This window comes from Ranitomeya imitator, chromosome 3 (genome assembly GCF_032444005.1).
Source record: "Ranitomeya imitator isolate aRanImi1 chromosome 3, aRanImi1.pri, whole genome shotgun sequence".
NCBI classification, from domain to species: Eukaryota; Metazoa; Chordata; class Amphibia; order Anura; family Dendrobatidae; genus Ranitomeya; species Ranitomeya imitator.
In genome coordinates, this window is record NC_091284.1 from 474,193,185 (window position 1) to 474,220,512 (window position 27,328).

At 43.1% G+C, this 27,328-nt stretch overlaps 1 protein-coding gene across 3 annotated transcripts in view; it reads right to left on the reverse strand.

Moving 5' to 3' along the window:
• Positions 1 to 27,328, reverse strand: part of CRACDL (CRACD like) — a 171,080-nt gene that overhangs the window by 127,881 nt on the left and 15,871 nt on the right. Inside the window, exon 1 of one of the 3 annotated variants that reach the window (XM_069757504.1) lies at positions 10,659 to 10,881. The exons of the other annotated variants lie outside the window; for them this stretch is intronic. Within the exon in view, the coding sequence (XP_069613605.1) occupies positions 10,659 to 10,866 (208 nt within the window). The 5' untranslated portion in view covers positions 10,867 to 10,881. Of the gene's footprint in view, positions 1 to 10,658; positions 10,882 to 27,328 lie in introns of those variants that run through there. 3 annotated transcript variants of the gene reach the window in all.

The following is a 27,328-nucleotide window of genomic DNA, read 5'->3' on the forward strand; positions in this document are numbered from 1 at the left end:
ATGATAAGAAGTTAGCCACATAGGGCAACAATGCAAATATAATTTATGTAAGATTTTGACGTAAGGGAAATGTCTAAAGTTACACTTTAACTTTGAGAATAAACAACAGAGAAGGGGAGGAAAACTAGTAGCATTCAAAGGTGGGTCCAAATCTTCTTTACTGTATTACATCATAAATGGTAAGACCAATGCCGACTCACACAAGACAATGAATGTTTCACATCAATAGACACTTTTGTCTGGTCCTTCAATTTTGAGTTAGCAAAAATGACTATATTTAAATTTTGGATATTTTTAGGTACTTATACCGAGGATTGAAGTATGTATGCATGCACCACACCAAATAAATACTTTTATGTATAATTTGCCATCCTCTCAATAATAAATACAATAATGACTTAAAGTGTTGGCACCCTTGAAATTGTTACAGAAAATGAAGTATTCCTCCCAGAAAATTGTTTCAATTACACGTTTTGTTATGAACATGTTTATTTCCTTTGCGTGTATTGGAAGTACACAAAAACAAGAAACAAAGGCAAATTTAACACAATTTCACACTAAACTCCAAAAATGGGCCATACAAAATTGTTGGCACCTTTTAAAAAATGTGGGTAAACAACTTTGCATGTGATACTCATTCAAACTTACCAATGAAAAGTACAAGATGGGGGTAATATTTAAATAACACCAGAAAACAGATAAAAAGGGGAGAAGTTGGCTCAAACCTTGCATAGTGTGTCTGTATGTGCCACACTAAGCATAGAGAACAGAAAGAGGAAAAGAGAACTGTTTGAGGACCTGAGAATCAAAATTGTTAAAAATATCAACAATCTCAAGATTGTAAGTCAATCTGCACAACATAATCAAGAAATTTACAACCTATGGCACTGTAGCTAATCTCCGTGGATGTGGATGGCAGAGAAAAATTGATGAAAGGTTGCAACACAGGATTGTATGGATCATGGATAAGCAACCCCAATCAAGTTTCCAAGAAATTTAAGGTGTCCTGCAGGCTTAGGGTACATCAGTGTCAGCATGAACTATCAATTGACATTTGAATGAAATGAAATGCTATAGCAGGAGACCCAGAAAAACCCCACTGCTGACACAGAAACGTAAAGAAGCTAGACTGCAGTTTGCCAAAATGTACATGAGTAAGCTAAAATTCTTCTTGGAAAGCGTCTTGCGGACAGATGAGACCTACAGTTTTTGGTAAAGCACATCATTCTACTGCTTATTGAAAATGGAATAAGGTCTACAACGAAAATAACACAGTCAAATATGGTGGAGTTTCAAAGATGTTTTGAGGTTGTTTTGCTGCCTTTGGTACTGGATTCCTTGACTGTGTGCAAGTCATGAAATCTGAAGATCGCCAAAGGTTTTGGCTTGCAACATAGTGCCCAGTGTCAGAAAACTGGGTTTGCATCCTGGGTCATGGGTCTTCCAGTAAGAAAAAGACCACAGATATATCACATTATGCTGATTATATGACACACCGGATTATAAGACACACTCCAAATTTGGGGGAGGAAAATAGTGAAAATGTTTTTAATAAAATAGTAGGGTGTCTTATAATCCTAAAAAATAAGAGTAAGGGAGAAAGCGGCGCTAGTTGTTTGGTGCAGGGTATGAAAATCTGCCGCGACGTAAAAACAATCACCACAAGATTGTAAGGGGTGTTATGGCTGGCAATCAGGCAACACAGCGTGCAGTAATCAGCGCACATACAGAGATCTGGCAATAACCAAAAACAATAGGACGAGCTCTGAGACGTGGAATCTCTGTAGACTGCAGTACCTGATCTATCCTCACACAACTATAAGCAGCAGTGGATTGCGCCTATCACTACCTATGCAACTCGGCACTGCCTGAGGAGCTGACTAGCCTGAAGATAGAAATACAAGCCTGACTTACCTCAGAGAAATACCCCAAAGGAATAGGCAGCCCCCCACATATAATGACTGTTAGCAAGATGAAAAGACAAACGTAGGAATGAAATAGATTCAGCAAAGTGAGGCCCGATATTCTAGACAGAGCGAGGATAGCAAAGAGAACTATGCAGTCTACAAAAACCCTAAAACGAAAACCACGCAAAGGGGCAAAAAGACCCACCGTGCCGAACTAACAGCACGGCAGTGCACCCCTTTGCTTCTCAGAGCTTCCAGCAAAAGTTAATAGTAAGCTGGACAGAAAAAAACAGAAAACAAACTAGAAGCACTTATCTAGCAGAGCAGCAGGCCCAAGGAAAGATGCAGTAGCTCAGATCCAACACTGGAACATTGACAAGGAGCAAGGAAGACAGACTCAGGTGGAGCTAAATAGCAAGGCAGCCAACGAGCTCACCAAAACACCTGAGGGAGGAAGCCCAGAGACTGCAATACCACTTGTGACCACAGAAGTGAACTCAGCCACAGAATTCACAACAAAGGGGTACCAGACAATAAAAACATATATATATACTTCGCGCTGATATACCCAGTATGCATACACACACAAAAAGGGGTTTTATGGTGGTGCACTAGATCGGATAATCGTAACAAGATAGTGTAAAAATCTGCAATTTAAAATTAATACCTTTACAAGTAGAAGTCAGTCATATCACATACCGTGAGTTGACAAAAGTTCCTGGATGGAGTCAGTGCGGTCTCCAGCAGAGTACTTGAATCGGAGGGCTGCCCCAGCCGGTGGCGGCTCCTCCATGCACCGAACCTTCAGTCGGGGGTGAAGACACTGCGTCCCGGGCTGACCGCGCCGTGTGGTGCGAACAATGTGAGACGGCGCGTCTAGGACCTACGTGACGCAGTGAGTCAGGTGACCGCCCCACGTGACTACAAGGTTCAGTACGGATCGCGGTAAGGAGGTGGCAACTATATAAAATCCATATCCAGGACTGAAAGTAAATGGATTTTCCTTTTAGATACGCTGACTCCTAGGGGACTCAACTGTGGAGTAGAGCTGTTTGGATTCTATTGAACGAGATCGCGGATGCTATATAAGGACCCTGAAGTCGGAATAGGACCAGCCCTGAGGAAGAAAACAGTTGTTTTCGAAACGCGTAGGCTGTGTTGGTCCTTACCGCGATCCAACTGAAGGTTCAGTGCATGGAGGAGCCGCCACCGGCCGGGGCAGCCCTCCGATTCAAGTACTCTGCTGGAGACCGCACTGACTCCATCGAGGAACTTTTGTCAACTCACGGTATGTGATATGACTGACTTCTACTTGTAAAGGTATTCATTTTAAATTGCAGATTTTTACACTATCTTGTTACGATTATCCGATCTAGTGCACCACCATAAAACCCCTTTTTGTGTGTGTCTTATGATCCTCTCTTACGGTAGCTTACCTGGGTGTTGTGAATTCTGTTGTCGGGCTCCCTCCTGTGGTCATGAATGGTACTTCGGCTGGTTCTGTTCATGGACTTCCTCTGGTGGGTGTTTCTGAGTTTCCTTCCACAGGTGACGAGGTTAATTCGTTAGCAGGCTGCTCTATTTAACTCCACTTAGATCTTTGCTCCATGCCACCTGTCAATGTTCCAGTATTGGTCTAGTTCACTCCTGGATCGTTCTTGTTACCTGTCTTCCCAGCAGAAGCTAAGTTCCAGCTTGTATTTCTTTGGTTTGCTATTTTTCTGTCCAGCTTGCTATTTTTCTTGTTGTCTTGCTTGCCGGAAGCTCTGGGACTCAGAGGGAGCGCCTCCGCACCGTGAGTCGGTGCGGAGGGTCTTTTTGCGCCCTCTGCGTGGTCTTTTTGTAGGTTTTTGTGCTGACCGCAAAGTAACCTTTCCTATCCTCGGTCTGTTCAGTAAGTCGGGCCTCACTTTGCTAAATCTATTTAATCTCTGTGTTTGTATTTTCATCTTTACTCACAGTCATTATATGTGGGGGGCTGCCTTTTACTTTGGGGAATTTCTCTGAGGCAAGGTAGGCTTTATTTTTCTTTCTTCAGGGCTAGCTAGTTCCTTAGGCTGTGCCGAGTTGCATAGGGAGCGTTAGGCGCAATCCACGACTATTTCTAGTGTGTTTTGATAGGATTAGGGATTGCGGTCAGCAGAGTTCCCACGTCCCAGAGCTCGTCCTTTATTATCAGTAACTATCAGGTCATTCCGTGTGCTCTTAACCACCAGGTCCATTATTGTCCTGACCACCAGGTCATAACAGTACAGGTGACCCAAAGTACTAATGCATCTCAATAGAGGGATAAGAGAAGTTCTGAGACCATTTTTTTTCCTTTGCACTGTGTTTTGTCTCTCTTTTCCCCTTTACCTCTGGGTGGTTCAGGACACAGGTGTTAACATGGACATTCAAGGTCTGTCCTCTTGGATGGATAATCTCACTACAAGGGTACAAAACATTCAAGATTTAGTGGTTCAGAATCCGATGTCAGAGCCTAGGATTCCAATTCCTGATTTGTTTTTTGGTGATAGATCTAAGTTCTTGAATTTCAAAAATAATTGTAAATTGTTTCTTGCCTTGAAACCTCGCTCCTCAGGTGACCCTGTTCAACAAGTAAAGATCATTATTTCCTTGTTACGTGGTGACCCTCAAGACTGGGCATTTTCCCTTGCGCCAGGAGATCCGGCATTGCGTGATGTTGATGCGTTTTTTCTGGCGCTTGGATTGCTTTATGACGAACCTAATTCAGTGGATCAGGCAGAGAAAATCTTGCTGGCTCTGTGTCAAGGTCAGGATGAAGCGGAGATATATTGTCAGAAGTTTAGAAAGTGGTCTGTGCTCACTCAGTGGAATGAATGTGCCCTGGCAGCAATCTTCAGAAAGGGTCTCTCTGAAGCCCTTAAGGATGTCATGGTGGGATTTCCCATGCCTGCTGGTCTGAATGAGTCTATGTCCTTGGCCATTCAGATCGATCGACGCTTGCGTGAGCGTAAAGCTGTGCACCATTTGGCGGTACTATCTGAGCATGGGCCTGAGCCTATGCAATGTGATAGGACTTTGACCAGAGCTGAACGGCAAGAACACAGACGTCGGAATGGGCTATGTTTTTACTGTGGTGATTCCACTCAAGCTATCTCCGATTATCCTAAGCGCACTAAGCGGTTCGCTAGGTCTGCCACCATTGGTACGGTACAGTCTAAATTTCTATTGTCCGTTACTCTGATTTGCTCTTTGTCATCCTATTCTGTTATGGCATTTGTGGATTCAGGCGCTGCCCTGAATTTGATGGACTTGGAGTATGCTAGGCGCTGTGGTTTTTTCTTGGAGCCCTTGCAGTATCCTAATCCATTGAGAGGAATTGATGCTACGCCTTTGGCCAAGAATAAGCCTCAGTACTGGACCCAATTGACCATGTGCATGGCTCCTGCACATCAGGAGGATATCCGCTTTCTGGTGTTGCATAATCTGCATGATGTGGTCATTTTGGGGTTGCCATGGCTACAGGTTCATAATCCAGTATTGGACTGGAAATCTATGTCTGTGTCCAGCTGGGGTTGCCAGGGGTACATGGTGATGTTCCATTTTTGTCTATTTCGTCTTCCACTCCTTCTGAAGTTCCAGAGTTTTTGTCGGATTATCGGGATGTATTTGATGAGCCCAAAGCCAGTGCCCTACCTCCTCATAGGGATTGCGATTGTGCAATTAATTTGACTCCTGGTAGTAAGTTTCCTAAGGGCCGATTGTTCAATTTATCTGTGCCAGAACACGCCGCTATGCGGAGTTATATAAAGGAATCCTTGGAGAAGGGTCATATTCGCCCGTCGTCATCACCGTTAGGAGCAGGGTTCTTTTTTGTGGCCAAGAAGGATGGTTCTTTGAGACCTTGTATTGATTACCGCCTTCTTAATAAAATTACAGTCAAATTTCAGTATCCTTTGCCGTTGCTGTCTGATTTGTTTGCTCGTATTAAAGGGGCTAGTTGATTCACCAAGATAGATCTTCGAGGGGCGTATAATCTTGTGCGTATTAAACAAGGCGATGAATGGAAAACAGCATTTAATACGCCCGAGGGCCATTTTGAGTACCTGGTTATGCCATTCGGCTTTTCCAATGCTCCATCAGTATTTTAGTCCTTTATGCATGACATCTTCCGAGAGTACCTGGATAAATTCCTGATTGTGTATTTGGATGATATTTTGGTCTTTTCGGATGATTGGGAGTCTCATGTGAAGCAGGTCAGAATGGTGTTCCAGGTCCTTCGTGCGAATTCCTTGTTTGTGAAGGGGTCAAAGTGTCTCTTTGGAGTTCAGAAGGTTTCATTTTTGGGGTTCATTTTTTCCCCTTCTACTATCGAGATGGACCCTGTTAAAGTCCAGGCCATTTACGATTGGACTCAGCCGACATCTGTGAAGAGCCTGCAAAAGTTCCTGGGCTTTGCTAATTTTTATCGGCGTTTCATCGCTAATTTTTCTACTGTTGCTAAACCGTTGACTGATTTGACCAAGAAGGGTGCTGATGTGGTCAATTGGTCTTCTGCAGCTGTAGAGGATTTTCAGGAGTTGAAGCGTCGTTTTTCTTCTGCCCCTGTGTTGTGCCAGCCAGATGTTTCACTCCCGTTTCAGGTTGAGGTTGATGCTTCTGAGATTGGAGCAGGGGCTGTTTTGTCGCAAAGAAGTTCTGATGGCTCGGTGATGAAGCCATGTGCTTTCTTTTCTAGAAAGTTTTCGCCTGCTGAGCGTAATTATGATGTTGGTAATCGTGAGTTGTTGGCCATGAAGTGGGCATTCGAGGAGTGGCGTCATTGGCTTGAAGGAGCCAAGCATCACGTGGTGGTCTTGACAGATCACAAGAATTTGACTTATCTTGAGTCTGCCAAACGGTTGAATCCGAGACAGGCTCGATGGTCGTTATTTTTCTCCCGTTTTGATTTTGTGGTTTCGTACCTTCCGGGCTCTTGGAATGTGAAGGCTGATGCCCTGTCAAGGAGTTTTGTGCCTGACTCTCCAGGTGTTCCCGAGCCGGCGGGTATTCTCAAAGAGGGGGTCATTTTGTCTGCCATCTCCACTGATTTGCGGCGGGTGCTGCAAAAATTTCAGGCTGATAGACCTGACCGTTGCCCAGCGGAGAAACTGTTTGTCCCTGATAGATGGACTAGTAGAGTTATCTCTGAGATTCATTGTTCAGTGTTGGCTGGGCATCCTGGAATCTTTGGTACCAGAGATTAGGTGGCAAGATCCTTTTGGTGGCCGTCTTTGTCACGGGATGTGCGTTCTTTTGTGCAGTCCTGTGGGACTTGTGCTCGGGCTAAGCCCTGCTGTTCTCGTGCCAGTGGGTTGCTTTTGCCCTTGCCGGTCCCGAAGAGGCCCTGGACGCATATTTCTATGGATTTTATTTCGGATCTCTCCGTCTCTCAAAAGATGTCGGTCATTTGGGTGGTTTGTGATCGCTTTTCTAAGATGGTCCATTTGGTACCTTTGTCTAAATTGCCTTCCTCCTCTGATTTGGTGCCATTATTTTTCCAGCATGTGGTTCGTTTACATGGTATCCTGGAGAACATCGTTTCTGACAGAGGTTCCCAGTTTGTTTTGAGGTTTTGGCGATCCTTTTGTGCAAGGATGGGCATTGATTTGTCTTTTTCCTCGGCTTTCCATCCTCAGACAAATGGCCAAACCGAACGAACTAAGCAAACTTTGGAAACATATCTGAGATGCTTTGTTTCTGCTGACCAGGATGATTGGGTGTCCTTTTTGCCGTTGGCTGAGTTCGCCCTTAATAATCGGGCCAGCTCGGATACTTTGGTTTCGCCGTTTTTCTGCAATTCTGGTTTCCATCCTCGTTTCTCTTCAGGGCAGGTTGAGTCTTCGGACTGTCCTGGTGTAGATACTGTGGTGGATAGGTTGCAGCAGATTTGGACTCATGTGGTGGACAATTTGACATTGTCCCAGGAGAAGGCTCAACGTTTCGCTAACCGCCGGCGCTGTGTGGGTCCCCGACTTCGTGTTGGGGATTTGGTTTGGTTGTCGTCTCGTTATGTTCCTATGAAGGTTTCCTCTCCTAAGTTTAAGCCTCGTTTCATTGGTCCGTATAAGATTTCTGAGGTTATCAACCCTGTGTCATTTCGTTTGGCCCTTCCTGCTTCTTTTGCCATCCATAATGTGTTCCATAGGTCGTTATTGCGGAGATACGTGGCGCCTGTGGTTCCATCCGTTGATCCTCCTGCCCCGGTGTTGGTTGAGGGGGAGTTGGAGTATGTGGTGGAGAAGATTTTGGATTCTCGTGTTTCAAGACGGAAACTCCAGTACCTGGTCAAGTGGAAGGGTTATGGTCAGGAAGATAATTCCTGGGTTTTTGCCTCTGATGTTCATGCTGCCGATCTGGTTCGTGCCTTTCATTTGGCTCATCCTGGTCGGCCTGGGGGCTCTGGTGAGGGTTCAGTGACCCCTCCTCAAGGGGGGTACTGTTGTGAATTCTGTTGTCGGGCTCCCTCCTGTGGTCATGAATGGTACTTCGGCTGGTTCTGTCCATGGACTTCCTCTGGTGGGTGTTTCTGAGTTTCCTTCCACAGGTGACGAGGTTAATTCGTTAGCAGGCTGCTCTATTTAACTCCACTTAGATCTTTGCTCCATGCCATCTGTCAATGTTCCAGTATTGGTCTAGTTCACTCCTGGATCGTTCTTGTTACCTGTCTTCCCAGCAGAAGCTAAGTTCCAGCTTGTATTTCTTTGGTTTGCTATTTTTCTGTCCAGCTTGCTATTTTTCTTGTTGTCTTGCTTGCTGGAAGCTCTGGGACGCAGAGGGAGCGCCTCCGCACCGTGAGTCGGTGCGGAGGGTCTTTTTGCGCCCTCTGCGTGGTCTTTTTGTAGGTTTTTGTGCTGACCGCAAAGTAACCTTTCCTATCCTCAGTCTGTTCAGTAAGTCGGGCCTCACTTTGCTAAATCTATTTCATCTCTGTGTTTGTATTTTCATCTTTACTCACAGTCATTATATGTGGGGGGCTGCCTTTTACTTTGGGGAATTTCTCTGAGGCAAGGTAGGCTTTATTTTTCTTTCTTCAGGGCTAGCTAGTTCCTTAGGCTGTGCCGAGTTGCATAGGGAGCATTAGGCGCAATCCACGGCTATTTCTAGTGTGTTTTGATAGGATAAGGGATTGCGGTCAGCAGAGTTCCCACGTCCCAGAGCTCGTCCTTTATTATCAGTAACTATCAGGTCATTCCGTGTGCTCTTAACCACCAGGTCCATTATTGTCCTGACCACAAGGTCATAACACCTGGGGGCTGCTGCAGTGGAGCGGGGTGCCAGGTGGCAGGGTTGCTGCTGCAGAAAGATGGTGGAGGCAGGACATGCTGCAGGCCCCTGGCTAGTAGGTGGTGGTGTTCAGCAGAGGTAGGAGTGGGACCATGCTGTGGGCACCAGGCTGGTAGCATGTGGTGTTTGGTGGTGCAGAGGCTCCGCCGTCATTTTGTGAAAGTCTTGAGCCAGCACATTGCTAAACACCACCTCCTACCAGCCTGCTGCCAGAAGATTGATGCAGCAGAAACCTGCTCCACTGCAGACGGTAAGCTACATTCGGATTATAAGACACACATCTCTATTTCCCCACAAATTTTTGCCTTATAATCCGAAAAAACTGTACTTCAAGAAGCACCCTGAAATGGGTGTAAACAAAGAGTTGGAGTGTTCTAAAGTGGCCTGCAATGAGTCTGAATCTAAATCCCATTGAACATCTGTGGAGAGATCTTAAAATTACTGTTGGGAGAAGACACCCTTCAACTATAAGAGACCTGAAGCAGTTTTCAAAACAAGAGTGGTCCAAAATTCCAGTTGAGAGGTGTAAGAAGCTTGTTGATGGTAATAAGAAGAGATTGATTGCAGTTATATATTCCAAAGGGTGTGCAATCAAATATTAAGTTGAGGGCGCAAACAATTTTGTCCGGCCCATTTTGGGGGTTTTGTATAGAATTATGTCCAATTTGCCTCTTTTCTTTTTGTGTTGTTCCAATACAGACAAATGAAATAAACATGTATAACAAAACATGTGTAGTAGCAATAATTTTCTGGGAGAAATACTTCATTTTCTGGAACAATTTCAAGGGTGCCAACACTTTCGGCCATGACTGTAGATATCTGCCAGAAGGTGGTGCTGAACACCATCCAGTTAATTCTTACATAACAAGTACGCTCATATATACAAATACAATACATATGCAGACTGAAATTCAGAATGACTGTCACTATCGTGGAATATTACTGCGGAACTCAGTTATAACTAATGCTTACTCTATCCGAGTGTATACAAGACATTACTTGTCAGTTTGTAGACAATGGCTTATCAAAAAGCAAAAGTCAGCCAAAATGACATGACCGGACGACACCTTTATTTGCTGACCACACAGTTAAACTACAATAAGTAAACTGACACAAGGTAAGGTTTCAATACTAGAGACAGGATAGGACCATCCTGATTGAGTACACCTTGTCTCGGTGGGATGGCTTTTACACTTTTTTAAATCAAAATAGTGTTAACTAACTACACTATGTTATTTACATGTATTATTACTATTCACTTACTTACTACAGTACAGGCCAAAAGTTTGGACACACCTTCTCATTTAAAGATTTTTCTGTATTTTCATGACTATGAAAATTGTACATTCACACTGAAGGCATCAAAACTATGAATTAACACATGTGGAATTATATAGGTAACAAAAAAGTGTGAAACAACTGAAATTATGTCTTATATTCTAGGTTCTTCAAAGTAGTCACCTTTTGCTTTGATGACTGCTTTGTACACTCTTGGCATTCTCTTGATCAGCTTCAAGAGGTAGTCACTGGAAATGGTCTTCCAACAATCTTGAAGGAGTTCCCAGAGATGCTTAGCACTTGTTGTCCCTTTTGCCTTCACTCTGCGGTCCAGCTCACTCCAAACCATCTCGATTAGGTTCAGGTCTGGTGACTGTGGAGGCCAGGTCATCTGGCATAGCACCCCATCACTCTCCTTCTTGGTCAAATAGCCCTTACACAGCCTGGAGCTGTGTTTGGATTCATTTTCCTGTTAAAAAATAAATGATGGTCCAATTAAATGCAAACCGGATGGAATAGTATGCCGCTGCAAGATGCTGTGGTAGCCATGCTGGTTCAGTATGCCTTCAATTTTGAATAAATCCCCAACAGTGTCACCAGCAAAGCACCCCCACACCTCCTCCTCCATGCTTCACGGTGGGAACCAGACATGTAGAGTCCATCCGTTCAACTTTTCTGCGTCGCACAAAGACACGGTGGTTGGAACCAAAGATCTCAAATTTGGACTTATCAGACCAAAGCACAGATTTCCACTGGTCTAATGTCCATTCCTTGTGTTCTTTAGCCCAAACAAGTCTCTTCTGCTTGTTGCCTGTCCTTAGCAGTCGTATCCTAGCAGCTATTTTACCATGAAGGCCTGCTGAACAAAGTCTCCTCTTAACAGTTGTTGTAGAGATGTGCTGCTGCTAGAACTCTGTGTGGCATTGACCTGGTCTCTAATCTGAGCTGCTGTTAACCTGCGATTTCTGAGGTTGGTGACTCAGATAAACCTATCCTCAGAAGCAGAGGTGACTCTTGGTCTTGCTTTCCTGGGGCGGTCCTCATGTGAGCCAGTTTCTTTGTAGCGCTTGATGGTTTTTGCCACTGCACTTGGGGACACTTTCAAAGTTTGCCCAATTTTTCGGACTGACTGACCTTCATTTCTTAAAGTAATGATAGCCACTTGTTTTTCTTTACTTAGTTGCTTTTTTCTTGCCATAATACAAATTCTAACAGTCTATTCGTTAGGACTATCAGCTGTGTATCCACCAGACTTCTGCACAACACAACTGATGGTCCCAACCCCATTTATAAGGCAAGAAATCCCACTTATTAAACCTGACATGGCACACCTGTGAATTGAAAACCATTCCCGGAGACTGCCTCTTGAAGCTCATCAAGAGAATGCCAAGAGTGTGCAAAGCAGTCATCAAAGTAAAAGGTGGCTACTTTGAAGAACCTAGAATATAAGACATAATTTCAGTTGTTTCACACTTTGTTGTTAAGTACCATATATACTCGAGTATAAGCCGACCCGAGTATAAGCTGACCCCCCTAATTTTGCCACAAAAAACTGGGAAAACTTAGAGACTCGAATATAAGCCTAGGGTGGGAAATGCAGCAGCTACCGGTACATGTCAAAAGTAAAAATAGATACCAATAAAATTAAAATTAACTGAGACATCAGTAGGTTAAGTGTTTTTGAATATCCATATTGAATCAGGAGCCCCATATAATGCTCCATAAAGTTTATGATGGCCCCATAAGATGCTCCATATTAAAATATGCCCCATATAATCCTGCATAAAGGTCAATAATGGCCCCATAAGATGTTCCATAGACACATTTGCCCAATATAATGCTGCACAAATGTTGATTATGGCCCCATAAGATGCTCCATAAAGATATTTGCCCCATATAGTGCTGCACAAACCTTGATTATGGCCCCATAAGATGCTCCATACAGAGACTTGCCACATATAATGCTCCACAAACGTTGATTATGGCCCCATAAGATGCTCCATAAAGATATTTTTCCCATATAATGCTGCACAAACCTTGATTATGGCCCCATAAGATGCTCCATACAGACACTTGCCCCATATAATGCTCCACAAACATTAATTATGGCCCCATAAGATGCTCCATACAGACACTTACCCTATTTGCTGTGATAAAGAAAAATAAATCACACTCACCTCTCCGTCGCTCAGGCCCCCGACACTTTTAATATTCACCTGACTTCGTTCCGGCGCCGCTCCATCTTCAGCGTCTTCTGCACTGACCTTCAGGCAGAGGGCGCGCACTAACTACGACACCGCGCCCTCTGACCTGAGCGCCACTGCAGAAGATGCTGAAGATGGAGCAGCGCCCGAAATGAGGAGAGGTGAATATCGTGCAGCACTTCCCCACCCCATTATACTCACCTGCTCCTGGCGCGGTCCCTGCAGTCCCTGCTTTCCCGACGCTGCAGCTTCTTCCTGTACTGAGCGGTCACCGTTACCGCTCATTACAGTAATGAATATGCGGCTCCACCCCTATGGGAGGTTGAGCCGCATATTCATTACTGCAATGATTCGTACCATGTGACTGCTCCGTACAGAAAGTCGGGGAAGCAGGGACCTGCAGGGACCACGACAGGAGCAGGTGAGTATAATTAGACAGCCCCCGCTCCCCCTCCCCTGCCGACCCCTGGGTATGACTCGAGTATAAGCCGAGAGAGGGACTTTCAGCCCCCAAAAATGGGCTGTAAATCTCGGCTTATACTCGAGTATATACGGTATATAATTCCACATGTGTTAATTCATAGTTTTGATGCCTTCAGTGTGAATGTACAATTTTCATAGTCATGAAAATACAGAAAAATCTTTAAATGAGAAGGTGTGTCCAAACTTTTGGTTTGTACTGTACATGGTATATGCTCATTTTTTAATTATTTTCATTGGGTTTAATAAGTAAACTGTAATAAAATAGCTAAAATATATAGATATGAATTGTGTTAATTCTGCTTACAAAATACTGAAAAAATTCCTTTATTGGCTGAAAATACAGTTTAAAAGTGACAGCCACAGCAGCTACATATGACAATGACAATATCTCTGTAAATAAAGGAAACACAATTAACTCTGGCCACAACTCTACTTTCTGATTTCTTAGAATATTTCCAGTTTTATGGTTTTCAGTGGAAATATAGATACACAGAAATATTAGTTTTCTACTGTATACCCCTGCACTTTCCGCCAAAACTCTACCCGAGTCTGTTCTTAGGCTAAGAGAAAAAGACACAGGAAACCATGGTTTCATATGATACAGACACAATGAAGATGGATGAATATTTAATATTAGATTCTGTCACTTTTCATGATAGCAAACAATATCCTTTGAAGTTATTTCACATCTCTAAAAATGAATCAGCATGAATCAGCAGAATGCATCTAGAATAAAATGACTGGGAAACTTTGGAAATATTTTAATTTAAAACTCCGAATGTATGTTAACAAGGTGTGTGCTGGCTGCGGTGGAGCGGGGTCCAGGCAGGCAGGGTGGCTGGAAGCTGGCGGTGGTGGCAGGAGAGGGGCCATGCTGCGGGTCACGGGCTGGGAGGAGGGCGTCTTTGGCAGAGCGAGGATGCAGTGGGCTTAGGGCTTTCAGAAAATGTCAGCGGAGTCCCTGCACTTCCCATTATTTTCACTGCAGTGGACATCGGGAAAAAGGCCGACGGAAGTGGCATACACACAGATTAAAATATCGGCTCTCGAAATCTTAATCTGTGCATGTGCCGCATCCGGCGGACATTTTTTCTGAAATCTACCTCAGTGTAACCGATGGGAAATGCGGGAACTCTACCAAAATTTCCTGAACGTATGGAGTCCACCGCAGCATCACATCACTGAACACCCCCTTCTCCACAACATCGCCTCACTCCTGTCGCCACAGGCTTTCTGCAGCCTGCCTCCTTAGACCCCGCTCCACTGCAGCTGGAAACACCTCCCCCTGGCAAGCTACCGTAAAAGTGGATCATAAGACACACCACAGTTTTACTTTAAAAAAAATCCTATTTTCCCCCCAAAAATTTGGGGTGCGTCTTATAGTCTACAAAATACGGTAAGTGAATAAAATAAATACTGTGTCTGCGGGTCCTCTGGCATCAACAAACCATTACAAATGTGAAATCATCACTAGTTTCCAACACCAGAATAGAATAAAAGCTTACCATGTTTTAATTGATATAAAAGAATTAAAGCTGAATTTTTAGTGAAGTTTATAAAATTAATCTTCATTGAATCATTTATAGGTTTGTAACAGCTTACAATTACAGAAGACAGGTAAAGCGATGGTGAGTAAAATTTTGCTATTGTATGCAACTCTTTCACTGCAAAGCTTGCAGATGTCTTCTTCAGCAATTGCTCCATCAAGCCTAAGCTTACCTTCATTACATTGATGATGTGGAGTAAAGCTGAGTAACAGTTAAGATGTTCTAAAAGCAAGATCAGCTTAACACTAAAGTAGCGTTTTATTTTCCGCAGCATGTCAATTTTTTGTGTGGAATCCGCAGCGTTTTTACACCTGCTCCAATAGAAAACTGCAGATGTAAAACCGCAATAGAAACCGCGATAAATCTGCAGGACAAACCACAGCGGTTTTGCACTGCGGATTTATCAAATCCGATGCGGAAAAATCCGCAGAGGAGCTTTCTACGTGTGCACATACCCTAAGGATATAGACAAACACCTTGGCAACCTCAAAAATGCATGGCATGACAGGGTTAAAATCCAAGAACAACTGAAAACTAAAATTAATATGGTCACCGGCCAAACCCGCTCTGACAATACAATATCTAAACAAGAAAGCATTGAGTACCTCTGGTAGTCGCGTACAATATTATTACAAAATAATAATGACTGTTTAAAGTTAAGATGCCTAATCTTTTGTGCAATAGGCACCAGAATAAGAAATAAGATTGTCAAAAGCCAAATGTCTTCTCCAACAAAATGAGAAATGCAACCAGAAAAATGTAAAACCTGCTTATGTTACACACCTGTCCCAGGTCCAGGTCCCACTTCCTTCACCTCAGTCCTCTAAATTCTCTTGTGCTCCATGTTGGCCTTTGCAAGTAGCTCAGCATGCTCCCATATGATCATCTACCTAGGTCAATATAAGGCCCATCAAGCACATACCTGTCTTTTGGTATTAAGACTCTTAGTTTGACTGTGCACCACTACCTGCTCCATACCTGTTTCCTTGTGTCTCATCTGTGTACAGCTTCCAGTCCTTCAAGTACCAGTTTCCCTGGATCCTATCTGCCTGCGGCCTCCAGTGCATCTAGTATCGGCACACCTGCTTTCCTTTGTCCTGTCTGCCTGTGGCCTCCATTGCTTCCAGTTCTTGTTTCCAGCATGCCTTACCTGCTGTCTACACAGATGACCATGTGCCCCCTCAAACCTGGCGCTTAGAGGATCCACCTCACAAGTTTGTATACAGTGACCACAGACAAGATAAAGATTTCCAATACACATCAGGATTACAAGATACCAGGTACCTTCAAATGTGGTCTATTTAACTGTATGTACAAGATGTTCTATTCTCATTAAACGGGTTGTTCACTAATGGGGCAACCACTTTTCATTCCTCATGTTTGGCCCTGATTAAAATAAAAACACTTAAACTCACCTCCCGTGCCGGCGCCGTTCCAGTGATGTCGGTACTTGCGTTCCCAGGGACTCTTGTGTGGTTGTTCTGGCACGTGAGGCTAGCACTCAATCAGCGCTGACGTCCTCAGGAAGAGGAAGTTAGGGCTGCCACTGCTCTCAAACTTCCTCTTGATGTTCGATTTGTCCAAAGGCAGGGACAGTGATGCCAGCGCTGATTGGGTGTAGGCCTCATGTGACATAACAACAGCACAAAAATCCGGGACACGCGAGTGCCAAAACTGCTGGAACGGCACCAGCATGGGAAGTGAATATAAGTGTTTTTATTTTATAGGGCCAAACCTGGGGAATGAGAAGGGGTTGTCCTAGTAGTGAACAACACTCTTAAGGAAATCAGGGCAAAAGATTAAAATGAGGATGTATTCTCAAACAATAGAAGACAGATTTACCTGTGGAAAAGCATTTTTGTTGTCCTGTCTAGCTACACACCAATATGGGCATAAAAACAAAGTATTAAAAAGAAAATTAAAGTTACAGATAGACACAAAATGACACACATTTGGCACACACTTGCATATTAGAAGCCTTTGCGTACTATAAATGTATAATTTGCATTCTTTTTATTGATGTGTTCATTTGACGTAAGTCAAAAATGCTGAGTGAAAACATTAATCAAAACCTTTTTCATATGGTGCAATTTCTTTTCAATCAGATGGTTATGTGACCACTGCAGCCAATCACTGACTGCATTGATGATGCATGATTGGCTACAGTAGTCACATGTCCACCTGGCGAGAAAAGGAAGCACAGAGGCTAGCTGGGGACAAGATAACTGTGAAAGAGGAGCAGCATCAGTACAGTGAGTATGCCCATCACTGGAGAAAGTAACTATATATTTTGTCTTCTCATTCGTAATTTAAAAGGCAACCTAGGTGACGACAGGCTGGAGAATGTTACTATTACTGCTGGAAATTTCATTTTAGCCTAAGTTAACATTCAGTAGATTCTAAGTCTATGGGGTAAATCCGCAAATTAAACATATATTTACCGCAAAAGGAATTGACATGTTGCGGATTTAAACAAACGAACTATAGTTCAGTTTATGTTGCGTAAAAAAAAGAGATATGGAATGAAATTAATCTTAACTCCGTTCACTTTACTAGAACTGTATAACCGGCGTTTATTGGTGGTGAAACTACTCAGCGTTAAAAATGCACCAAATACTCATTATGGGAGCTTAGCCTTAAACTAAAAATCACAAGTTCATTTACAGTTTGAAAGCCACTCATCGCTGCAGTCTTTGAATGCATAGTGGCAAAGACTTGGCGGCCTAATGACTGCTATGTGCGGTCATACCACATTGTAGCCAGATAAATAGAGGATAAAATTCAATATGAATGTTATGGTAGTGGCAGCGTTCTGCAGAGACTGAACCCTTGTGGAATGCGAGGAAACAGTGGGTTATTACGTTTCTGAACTTTGCAACAAAGTTCCAAGTTCAGACCAAGTTTATTATTAATTATGAATATTTCTGAGGACTTATTTTAATTTATCTAAACAAAAAAGATGCTGTCATTAGGTTATGTTCCCACAATGAGTTTTTAGCAAGTTTTTGACGTTGCAGATTTTCTGCACCCATCATGTAAAACATGTTACTTCCATTTTTTCTCAAATAAGTAGCGTACAACACTCACCAAAAACTCAATGTAGGAACGCGGCCTTACAGTCCTTACCTATGCTAGTCTGCTCTTTTCACAAAAAAATAAGAAAAGGTACTGAAAGTAATCCTGTATGCGAATGTAAGCAATATAAAATGACAAACACATTAGTAAAGCAAACTATTTACAAAGACATACGGTAATCTTTCCACCACATTTTATTCATGAAATTTGATTCAAAGGTAAATTTCGGTGTAAGGTACTCATTATAGTCTATGGCGTTATTCATATGTCTGTGTTTTCTCACAGTTGTGGATGCAGCGATAACACAATTCATGAATCAGGAATTGGTGCAGGGATAGAGAAAGTTGAGAGGCGACAAGAACATAACATTTCGACCCTCATAGGGTCTTATTCATATAGTCGCTGTTGGCAAAATTCACTGACCGGTGTAAAGGATATCCTGCTTGCAAAAGACACCTGGGTCCTGGGTAGGTCCGGCGCAGCCTACAATTCAAGGCGCAGGTGCTTGACTTCACCAACACCTCGGATCTCAGCAACAGTGCTTGCCACACTACCTGTCTAAGGGTATGTGCACACGTTGCGGATTCTCTGCGGATCCGCAGCGTTTTTTTGAGGTGCAGAAACGCTGCGGGTCCACAATTGATTTACAGTACAATGTAAATCAATGAGAAAAAAAATGATGTGCGCACTTTGCGGAAAATCTGCTGCGGAAACGCTGCGGTTTAAAAGAAGTAGCATGTCAGTTCTTTTTTGTGAATCTGCAGCGTTTTTGTACCCATTCCATTATAGAAAACCGCAGGGGTAAAAAACGCAGCAAATCCGCAAGAAAACCGCAGCAAAAACCGCTGCGGAACCGCACAAAAACCGCGACAAATCCGCAGGTGCGTTTTCTGCCAAGAGATGCAGAATCTGCCCCAGAAATTCCTAAGCCTAATCCGCAACGTGTGCACATAGCCTAACTGTGTTTTTTCACAGACCATGTGTGTCCATGAAAAACTCACAGAAACTTGTCTGTTTTTTTCCAGTAAATGGATGAAAAGAACAAATAAAAGTCTATGGGTCCTTGAAAAACAGGTAGAGCACACGGATGGCGGCCATGGGTCATCAGTGTGCTGTCCATATTTAACATTGCAAAGGAAAAGCGTTGTCATTTATTTATCCATCCGTGAAACACTGATGACTGATATTAAAACATCTACACTGATGGTAAAAACTGACACACAAATGACACACTGATGGTAAAAACTGACACACAAATGACACACTGATGGTAAAAACGGACACACAAATAACACACTGATGGTAAAAACGGACACACTGATGGTAAAAACAGCCACACTGATGGTAAAAACTCTGACACACAAATGACACACTGATGGTAAAAACGGACACACTGATGGTAAAAACTCTGACACACAAATGACACACTGATGGTGAAAATGGACACACTGATGGTAAAGATGGACACAGAGATGAAACACTGATGGTAAAAACGGACATACTGATGACACACTGATGGTAAAAACGGACACACTGATGATACACTGATGGTAAAAACCTACACACTGATGGCACACTGATGGTAAAAACCTACACACTGATGGCACACTGATGGTAAAAACGGACACACTGATGGTGAAAATGGACACACTGAAGACGCCGGTACCATTTTTTCATGTGCGTGTTTAAACAAACACATGTGTATAAGGCCTAAAGTGAAAGTATATTCTAATGCTATGCCATCATGTCAGTGCTGATTATACTTCAGAAAGAAGGAGTGTAGAATGATTCTGATCTTAGAAAAGTAGACAGTAACCTTAAAGCCGTCATTGTAATTGTGGACATGATAAACTGTATAGCTGATTTGCAGAATTTCTGTAGAACAATCTGATTAGTAACACAAGCTGAGGTAGTTAATGCAAAGGTGTGACGGGTGACAAGCAGCATTTCACCTTTCTGCTGTCATGACTATATCAAGCAGTTGAGTCATGTCAGTCAGATTGATTGCTGGGGATATATGGCTGGTAGACAGTGTCTGTGCAACTACAGAGTCAGTGCAATCCAAAGGCTGGAGTCGATCTAGTGTAAAAAAAAATAGGTCCGATGTTGATCCAGGAAAGTAGGATGAGTATCATGTGAGTACGAAGCGATTTTTCTCAACTAGTATCCATATGCAACGCGTTTTTAGCATAATCTTTTACATATTGCAATTCTCTATGTAATTTAAAGTTAGTTTTCAAACTAATAAAGCAATTTTATATACAGATATAGATAGATAGATAGATAGATAGATAGATAGATAGACAAGATACAGTAGAATATATAGATTTCACATAATAGACTTCCACCCTTTAGTGTCTTTCATGTGGCATTGAGGCTATGTGCCCACGGTCCGGATTTTTAGCGTTTTTGCAGCAGTTTTCCACTGCAAAATGCTTAAAAACGCTTACATTAAGCATCACATTATTTTAATGCATTCCGCAATTTTTGTGTCCATTCTTCATTTTTTTCCGCAAAAAAAGCATCGTGGAAAAAAACGTAGCATGTTCATTAATTTTGTGGAAAATCTGCAGAGTTGCTATATTATTGTATTGGGACGCTCCGGAAAAAAACGCAAAAAAGAGCGAGAAAAACGCGAGCGAATTTCCTGCGAACGGAGTCTAGTTTTGATCAGGAAAATTCTGCGAACAATCCTGAACGTGGGCATATAGTCTAAAGGGTGTTTAGCCTCATTCACCAATTTATTAGTAAAATAAAAAAATACCCACAGCTTTGATATAATCCATGGCGTTCCCATGACATTCACCGATTCAGTATTGTAACCTATGGAGCGCTGTTATAAGAATGACGTTACATAGGTTACTCCCGTCTCCTGCGTGATGACGTTACTGAGAAGTCGGGGGTGTTTTGAAAATAAAATATTTGTGTGTTTTTTTCTTTTAATTTAGTGAGTTAGTAATGAGGGTGTCTGATAGACACCTATCCAACTAACCCCAGGGGTTGATGCCAGAGGACATTACACAGCTGACATCAACCACATAAACCATTACCCTGATTTCTACCGCACAAGGGCAATTGGGAAGAGCCTGGCAAAGCGCCAGAATTGGCGCATATAATGTGATGTGCCAATTCTGGGGCGGCTGTGGGCTGGTACGTTCAGGATGGGAAGGGCCCAATAACCAAGGACCTTCCCAGCATGATAATACAAGCCCGCAGCTGTCTGTTTTACCGTGTCTGGTTATCAAAAATTGAAGGGAGGACACAATGTGTTTAAATTATTTGTTTATTTAATAGGTTAAATAAGGCTAGAAAACACCCTCTAGTTCCACATGAAAGGCACTAAAGGGTGAAAGTTTATTATATGTAGGTTGCTTGTGACATTAAATATATACAGGACATTTATCCTATCCATTCTACATATCTATTCTACATGTCTATATACTGTACTCTATCTACATATCTCTTCTAGTGATGAGCGATTGTACTCGTTGCTCGGGTTTTCCTTAGCACGCTCGGGTGATCTCCGAGTATTTGTAACTGCTTGGAGATTTAGTTTTCATCGCCGCAGCTGCATGATTTACGGCTGCTAGCCAGCCTGAGTACATGTAGGGGTTGCCTGGTTGCTAGGGAATTGCCATTCACATAATTACATATTAATACGTTGGAATGTTTGAAAATCTGCAACATGCCTATTAAAGGGGTTATCCGGTCAAAACCAATAAGTCTGTTGTGACTGCAGACTTATGAATCCCCCCAGTGCACACACAAGTGTTCACTGTACTCTACGGGGATTTGCCGGCTTTAGACCTGGGAACAGAGGTTATGTATAATTTATACATACCCCGGCCAGTGGGCGTGACCTCTGGCGAGACCGCTATGTCATCACAGGTCATTGTCTCGCTATGCATCACTGGGAATGGAGCATTGCGAGCATCGGCAAGGCTGCAGGGGATGCGCGAGATGCCGGAAGGTAAGAATATCATGATTTTTTTTATTTTTTATTATTTTTAACATGGGTTGTGTTGTGTATGCGTTTTCAAAGTGATAAACCGCGGCGAAGACGCATACACAACGTGTGCACATAGCCTTCTAGGATGCACTGGGACAGTCAAAAAAACGGCTCCAGTGCATCCGTTTTTTACAATCAGCACAGGATCCGTCTTTTCAACATTTTGACGGATTGTAACTGATTGTAATAAACGGAAGTGTGAAAGAGGCCTTAAGGTACCTTCACACTGAACAACTTAACAACGATATCGCTAGCGATCCGTGACGTTGCAGCGTCCTGGATAGCGATATCGTTGTGCTTGACACGCAGCAGCGATCTGGATCCTGCTGTGACATCGTTGGTTGGAGCAGAAAGGCCAGGACTTTATTTCGTCGCTGGATCTCCCGCAGACATCGCTGAATCGGCGTGTGTGACGCCGATTCAGCGATGTCTTCACTGGTAACCAGGGTAAACATCGGGTTACTAAGCGCAGGGCCGCGCTTAGTAACCCGATGTTTACCCTGGTTACCATTGTAAATGTAAAAAAAACCAAACACTACATACTTACATTCCGGTGTCTGTCCCCTCGCCGTCAGCTTCCCGCACTGACTGTGAGCGCCGGCCGGCCGTAAAGCACAGCGGTGACGTCACCGCTCTGCTTTACGGCCGGCCGGCGCTGACACAGTGCAGGGAAGCTGAGGCCGGGGTACAGACACCGGAATGTAAGTATGTAGTGTTTGTTTTTTTTACATTTACAATGGTAACCTGCGCTTAGTAACCTGATGTTTACCCTGGTTACCAGGGGACTTCGGCATTGTTGGTCGCTGGAGAGCTGTCTGTGTGACAGCTCTCCAGCGACCACACAGCGACGAAACAGCGACGCTGCAGCGATCGGCATCGTTGCCTATATCGCTGCAGCGTCGCTTAATGTGAAGGTACCTTTAGTCTTCACAAAGTTGGCACACACTGTTGTGTGTTTTATGTTTTACAAAGTTTTATGCAGAAATTTTATTTTGGGAAATTATTTTGGAACAGTGACCATCAAAATTTAACGAGATTGCAATGTTCATGCTTACCACCAACAGTGTGTGAACACTTACAGAAAACGTTTGACCTCTGTCATTGTCAACAAATGATATATAGCAAAATATCGAGATGAACTTTTGTCAATGACCAAATACTTATTTTCCACCATAATTTGCAAAATAAATCTTGCCAAATCAGACATGGCGATTTTCTGGATTTGTTTTCTAATTTTGACTCTCATAGTTGTGGTCTACCTATGATGTCAGTTACAGGCCTCTCTCATCTTTTTAAGTGGAAGAACTTGCACAATTGGTGGCTGACTAAATCCTTTTTTCCCCACTGTATAATGTGTTGAAACATAAGAGCTAGAAAGTATCTTCTGTATCTGAACTCCCCCCAAGGGCTTGTCCAGAAAAGAAAATCATATATTTAAATACCGACATACAACAACAAGGGAGTACAAAGCACCATATAAAATATATCAAATATTTATTTATTAATTGTTTGTAAAAATACCATATACATAATAATAAAAAACACAAACCGCAGCAAAAAGCGATCAAACAACACCGTAGATTACAAAAAATGAAAAAACTTTATTAAATATTTCCAGGATATAGAGCATAGGGAAACAGGGTTCATGCCATGTTGCACATGTAGGAAACGCAAGGGTGCACATCCGTGGGTGACAATATAAACATCAATTAGATGGATATCACAGCCTATAAAATACTGGCAGTGTGAATACAATCATATAGAATCATGTTGCAAGTCCAACCCTATTATACGCAATCACATGTGTAAATTTTTCAATACAATTAATCCATATCAAATTCATAACATTGAATAGATAATTACCTGAGCAGGTTAGGGAATCAAACACCCACCGAGTACACCCACCACGACGCGCGTTTCGGCGTGATGGCCTTTTTCACCCCCTTCAGGTAATTATCTATTCAATGTTATGAATGTTATCTTTGCCCATATAAATATATATATATACGGTAAATATAAATAAATATTTGATATATTTTATATAGGTGGTTTCTACTCCCTTGTTGTTGTATGTAGTTATATTTTGGAGTATACCTGGTACTCATTTGTGCTGGTTTTATTTCATTTTTATTCAGTTTTTTTTTATCTTATATATTTAAATACTGTCCGTGAGTGCAATACACCACACCTGGAAAGTACACAAACCCATTATAACCAGTGTGTCAGTGTACACGGCTTGCTTTCCACACAGACCAATGGTCTGCAAGGGAAAAAGTCTCTCGCCTCAATATACGGCACTCGGGACCGGACTGTGCGGCTGCATGTAGTTCTATACAAGTGTGACCCCGGCCTAAGGCTGTGTTCCCACATAAGTTTTTGGTGAATTTTGTATTTTTGCTGCCTCAAAAAATCGCAGCGTCTTACAGTTCCAGCAGAGTGGATGGTATTTATGTCCACTGTGCTTATATTTTACTCAGCATAAACTGACCTGAAGTGTGGGTTTCAAATCCACAACATATCAATATCTTTTGCGGATACGCTCAGTGTTAAGTGCAGTTTTTCCACATAGCATTCCATTAGATGTAGAAAATCCACAATAAAAGATACGTATTCGTTTTTATTGCGTTTCCGTCTAAAATGCATGTGATCCACACGACTGTATGAATAAAGTTTTGTCAAAGCCAAATACCAGGAAGTATCAAAAAGCAGCTTTATTTAAAGCATTTAATACCACAAGGAGGCAAAATCTGCAGCGTAAAAAAATGCATGTAAAAACTGCACTCAAAAGCGTAATGAAAAAACACATGGAACTAATAAGTACAGAAATGCTGCCGAAAATCTGCAACATCAAAAACTCACTAAATACTGACAGTGGGAACAAGTAGCGCAGCTAATGAGGGGGATAGATAGATAGATCTACCCTTAAAGGGAACATGTCACCCCGAAAATCGCGAGTGAGGTAAGCCCACCGGCATCAGGGGCTTATCTACAGCATTCTGTAATGCTGTAGATAAGCCCCCGATGTATCCTGAAAGAGGAGAAAAAGACGTTAGATTATACTCACCCAGGTGCGGTCCCGCTGCTGGTCCGGTCGGATGGGCGTCTCTGGTCCGCTGCGGCGCCTCCCATCTTCATTCCAAGACGTCCTCTTCTGATCTTCAGCCACGGCTCCGGCGCAGGCGTACTTTGTCTGCCCTGTTGAGGGCAGAGCAAAGTACTGCAGTGCGCAGGCGACGGGCCTCTCTGACCTTTCCGGCGCCTGCACACTGCAGTACTTTGTTCTGCCCTCAACAGGGCAGACAAATTGCGCCGGAGCCGTGGCTGAAGATCAGAAGAGGACGTCTTGGAATGAAGATGGGAGGCGCCGCAGCGGACCAGAGACGCCCATCCGACCGGACCAGCAGCGGGACCGCCCCGGGTGAATATAATCTAACGTCTTTTTCTCCTCTTTCAGGATACATCGGGGGCTTATCTACAGCATTACAGAATGCTGTAGATAAGCCCCTGATGCCGGTGGGCTTACCTCACCCGCGATTTTCGGGGTGACAGGTTCCCTTTAACTGTATTGGCATGTACAGAATGCTGAGGTAGTTAAGACATGATTTCCTACACTATTGCTGTCAGTTATGTACAGCACAGGGCACTTTATGTCTGTGGACTACAGAACAGCAGGGTAGTGCACTGGCCAAGCCGGGACTCTGATGTTCAGTGCATGCACTGGCACTTTGCGAGTGGACTCATCAGGATCCTGGATTGGTTGAGTATATCTTTTTTTTTAATTTAAAACATGTGGTGTGACTGTGGGGGCATCATAAACAACGGAGGACTCGCATGCATTGCAGGGACTACTGTGAGGGGCCCTCATACAGTGTGTCAACTATTGTGGGGGCCCTCATACTGTGTGGGGAGGCCATTATATGTTGTAGGGACAAATGTGGTGTGCCCTCTCACAGTGCAGGGAACCCTAATAAAGTGTGGGGTCCACTGTGGGTGCCAATAAACAGTGTAGGGGCTACTGTGGGGGCCCTTATACAGTATGGGGACTATTATACACTGGGGGGGGGACATTATTCAGTGTGCATGCCATCTTACAGTGTGAGGACTACTGTGGGATTCATTATGTGTATAGGGGGAGCAGTGAGAATGTTATACTGTGTTTAGGGGCGCTGTAAGCTCATCATGCAGTGTATAAGGGAACTGTGGACACCACCGTACTGTGTATAAGGGAGCTGTGGGCCCACTGTACTGTGTATAGGGGAGCTGTGGGACCATTATACTGTGTATAGGAGAGCTGTACGTGGAGGACCCAAGAGACATTATTAAACTTTAATTAGGCACTTAAGAAGCATTATTGTTATTGGGGTACACGGAGTAATGTGACTGTCAAGGTGCACATGGGGCATTGTCACTTATTAGGGAAAAAATGTGGATAATGTTTCCTAGGGCCTTTGCACAGGGCATTAATATATTCTAGAGGGCAATGTTACCATCTAGAGGCCACAAAGGAGGCATTTTACTTGTAAAGGGCACAGTGGTGGGCATTATTATATGGGGCAGTAAGAGGAGCATGGTTATTGTGCCAAACAGCAGGTGCAGTAATAGTGACACATATGGCAGCAGCGGCTCAGTGTTGGGGTATCAGGGGCAGTAATAGGGATACATACAGCAGCAGCGGTTCAGTATTGGGGTATCAGCAGGATGAGGAGTTTGTGGAGGTTGGGAATAGATGGAGACTGTGCAGGAAATATGAACAAATGTGTTTTTGATGTAATCTCTGCAGCCGTGTTCTGGCGGGAGAAGTTGTCGTGTTGGTCTGGGCCAGATGGAAAAGACTGGAGAAATGAATGAATCCACCATAAAGAATATCACCTGTAAGTCACTATCTGTAACTGTACTGAAATCATGTGCTTGTTCTGCAGGACTGGCATCTACCAGAAAGAATGGTTGTAGATGACGAGGAAAAAGCTAACATATTAAACACCTTCTTCTCCACGGTATTCATGGTGGAAAATGAAATGCCAGGTGAAATCCCAAGAAACAATGAAAACCCTATATTAAGGGTCACAAATCTAACCCAAGAAGAGGTGTGAAACCGGCTAAATAAGATTAAAATAGATAAATCTCCGGGTCCGGATGGCATACACCCACGAGTACTAAGAGAACTAAGTAATGTAGTAGATAAACCATTATTTCTTATTTTTAGGGACTCTATAGCGACGGGGTCTGTTCCGCAGGACTGGCGCATAGCAAATGTGGTGCCAATATTCAAAAAGGGCTCTAAAAGTGAACCTGGAAATTATAGGCCAGTAAGTCTAACCTCTATTGTTGGCAAAATATTTGAAGGGTTTCTGAGGGATGTTATTCTGGATTATCTCAATGAGAATAACTGTTTAACTCCATATCAGCATGGGTTTATGAGAAATCGCTCCTGTCAAACCAATCTAATCAGTTTTTATGAAGAGGTAAGCTATAGGCTGGACCACGGTGAGTCATTGGACGTGGTATATCTCGATTTTTCCAAAGCGTTTGATACCG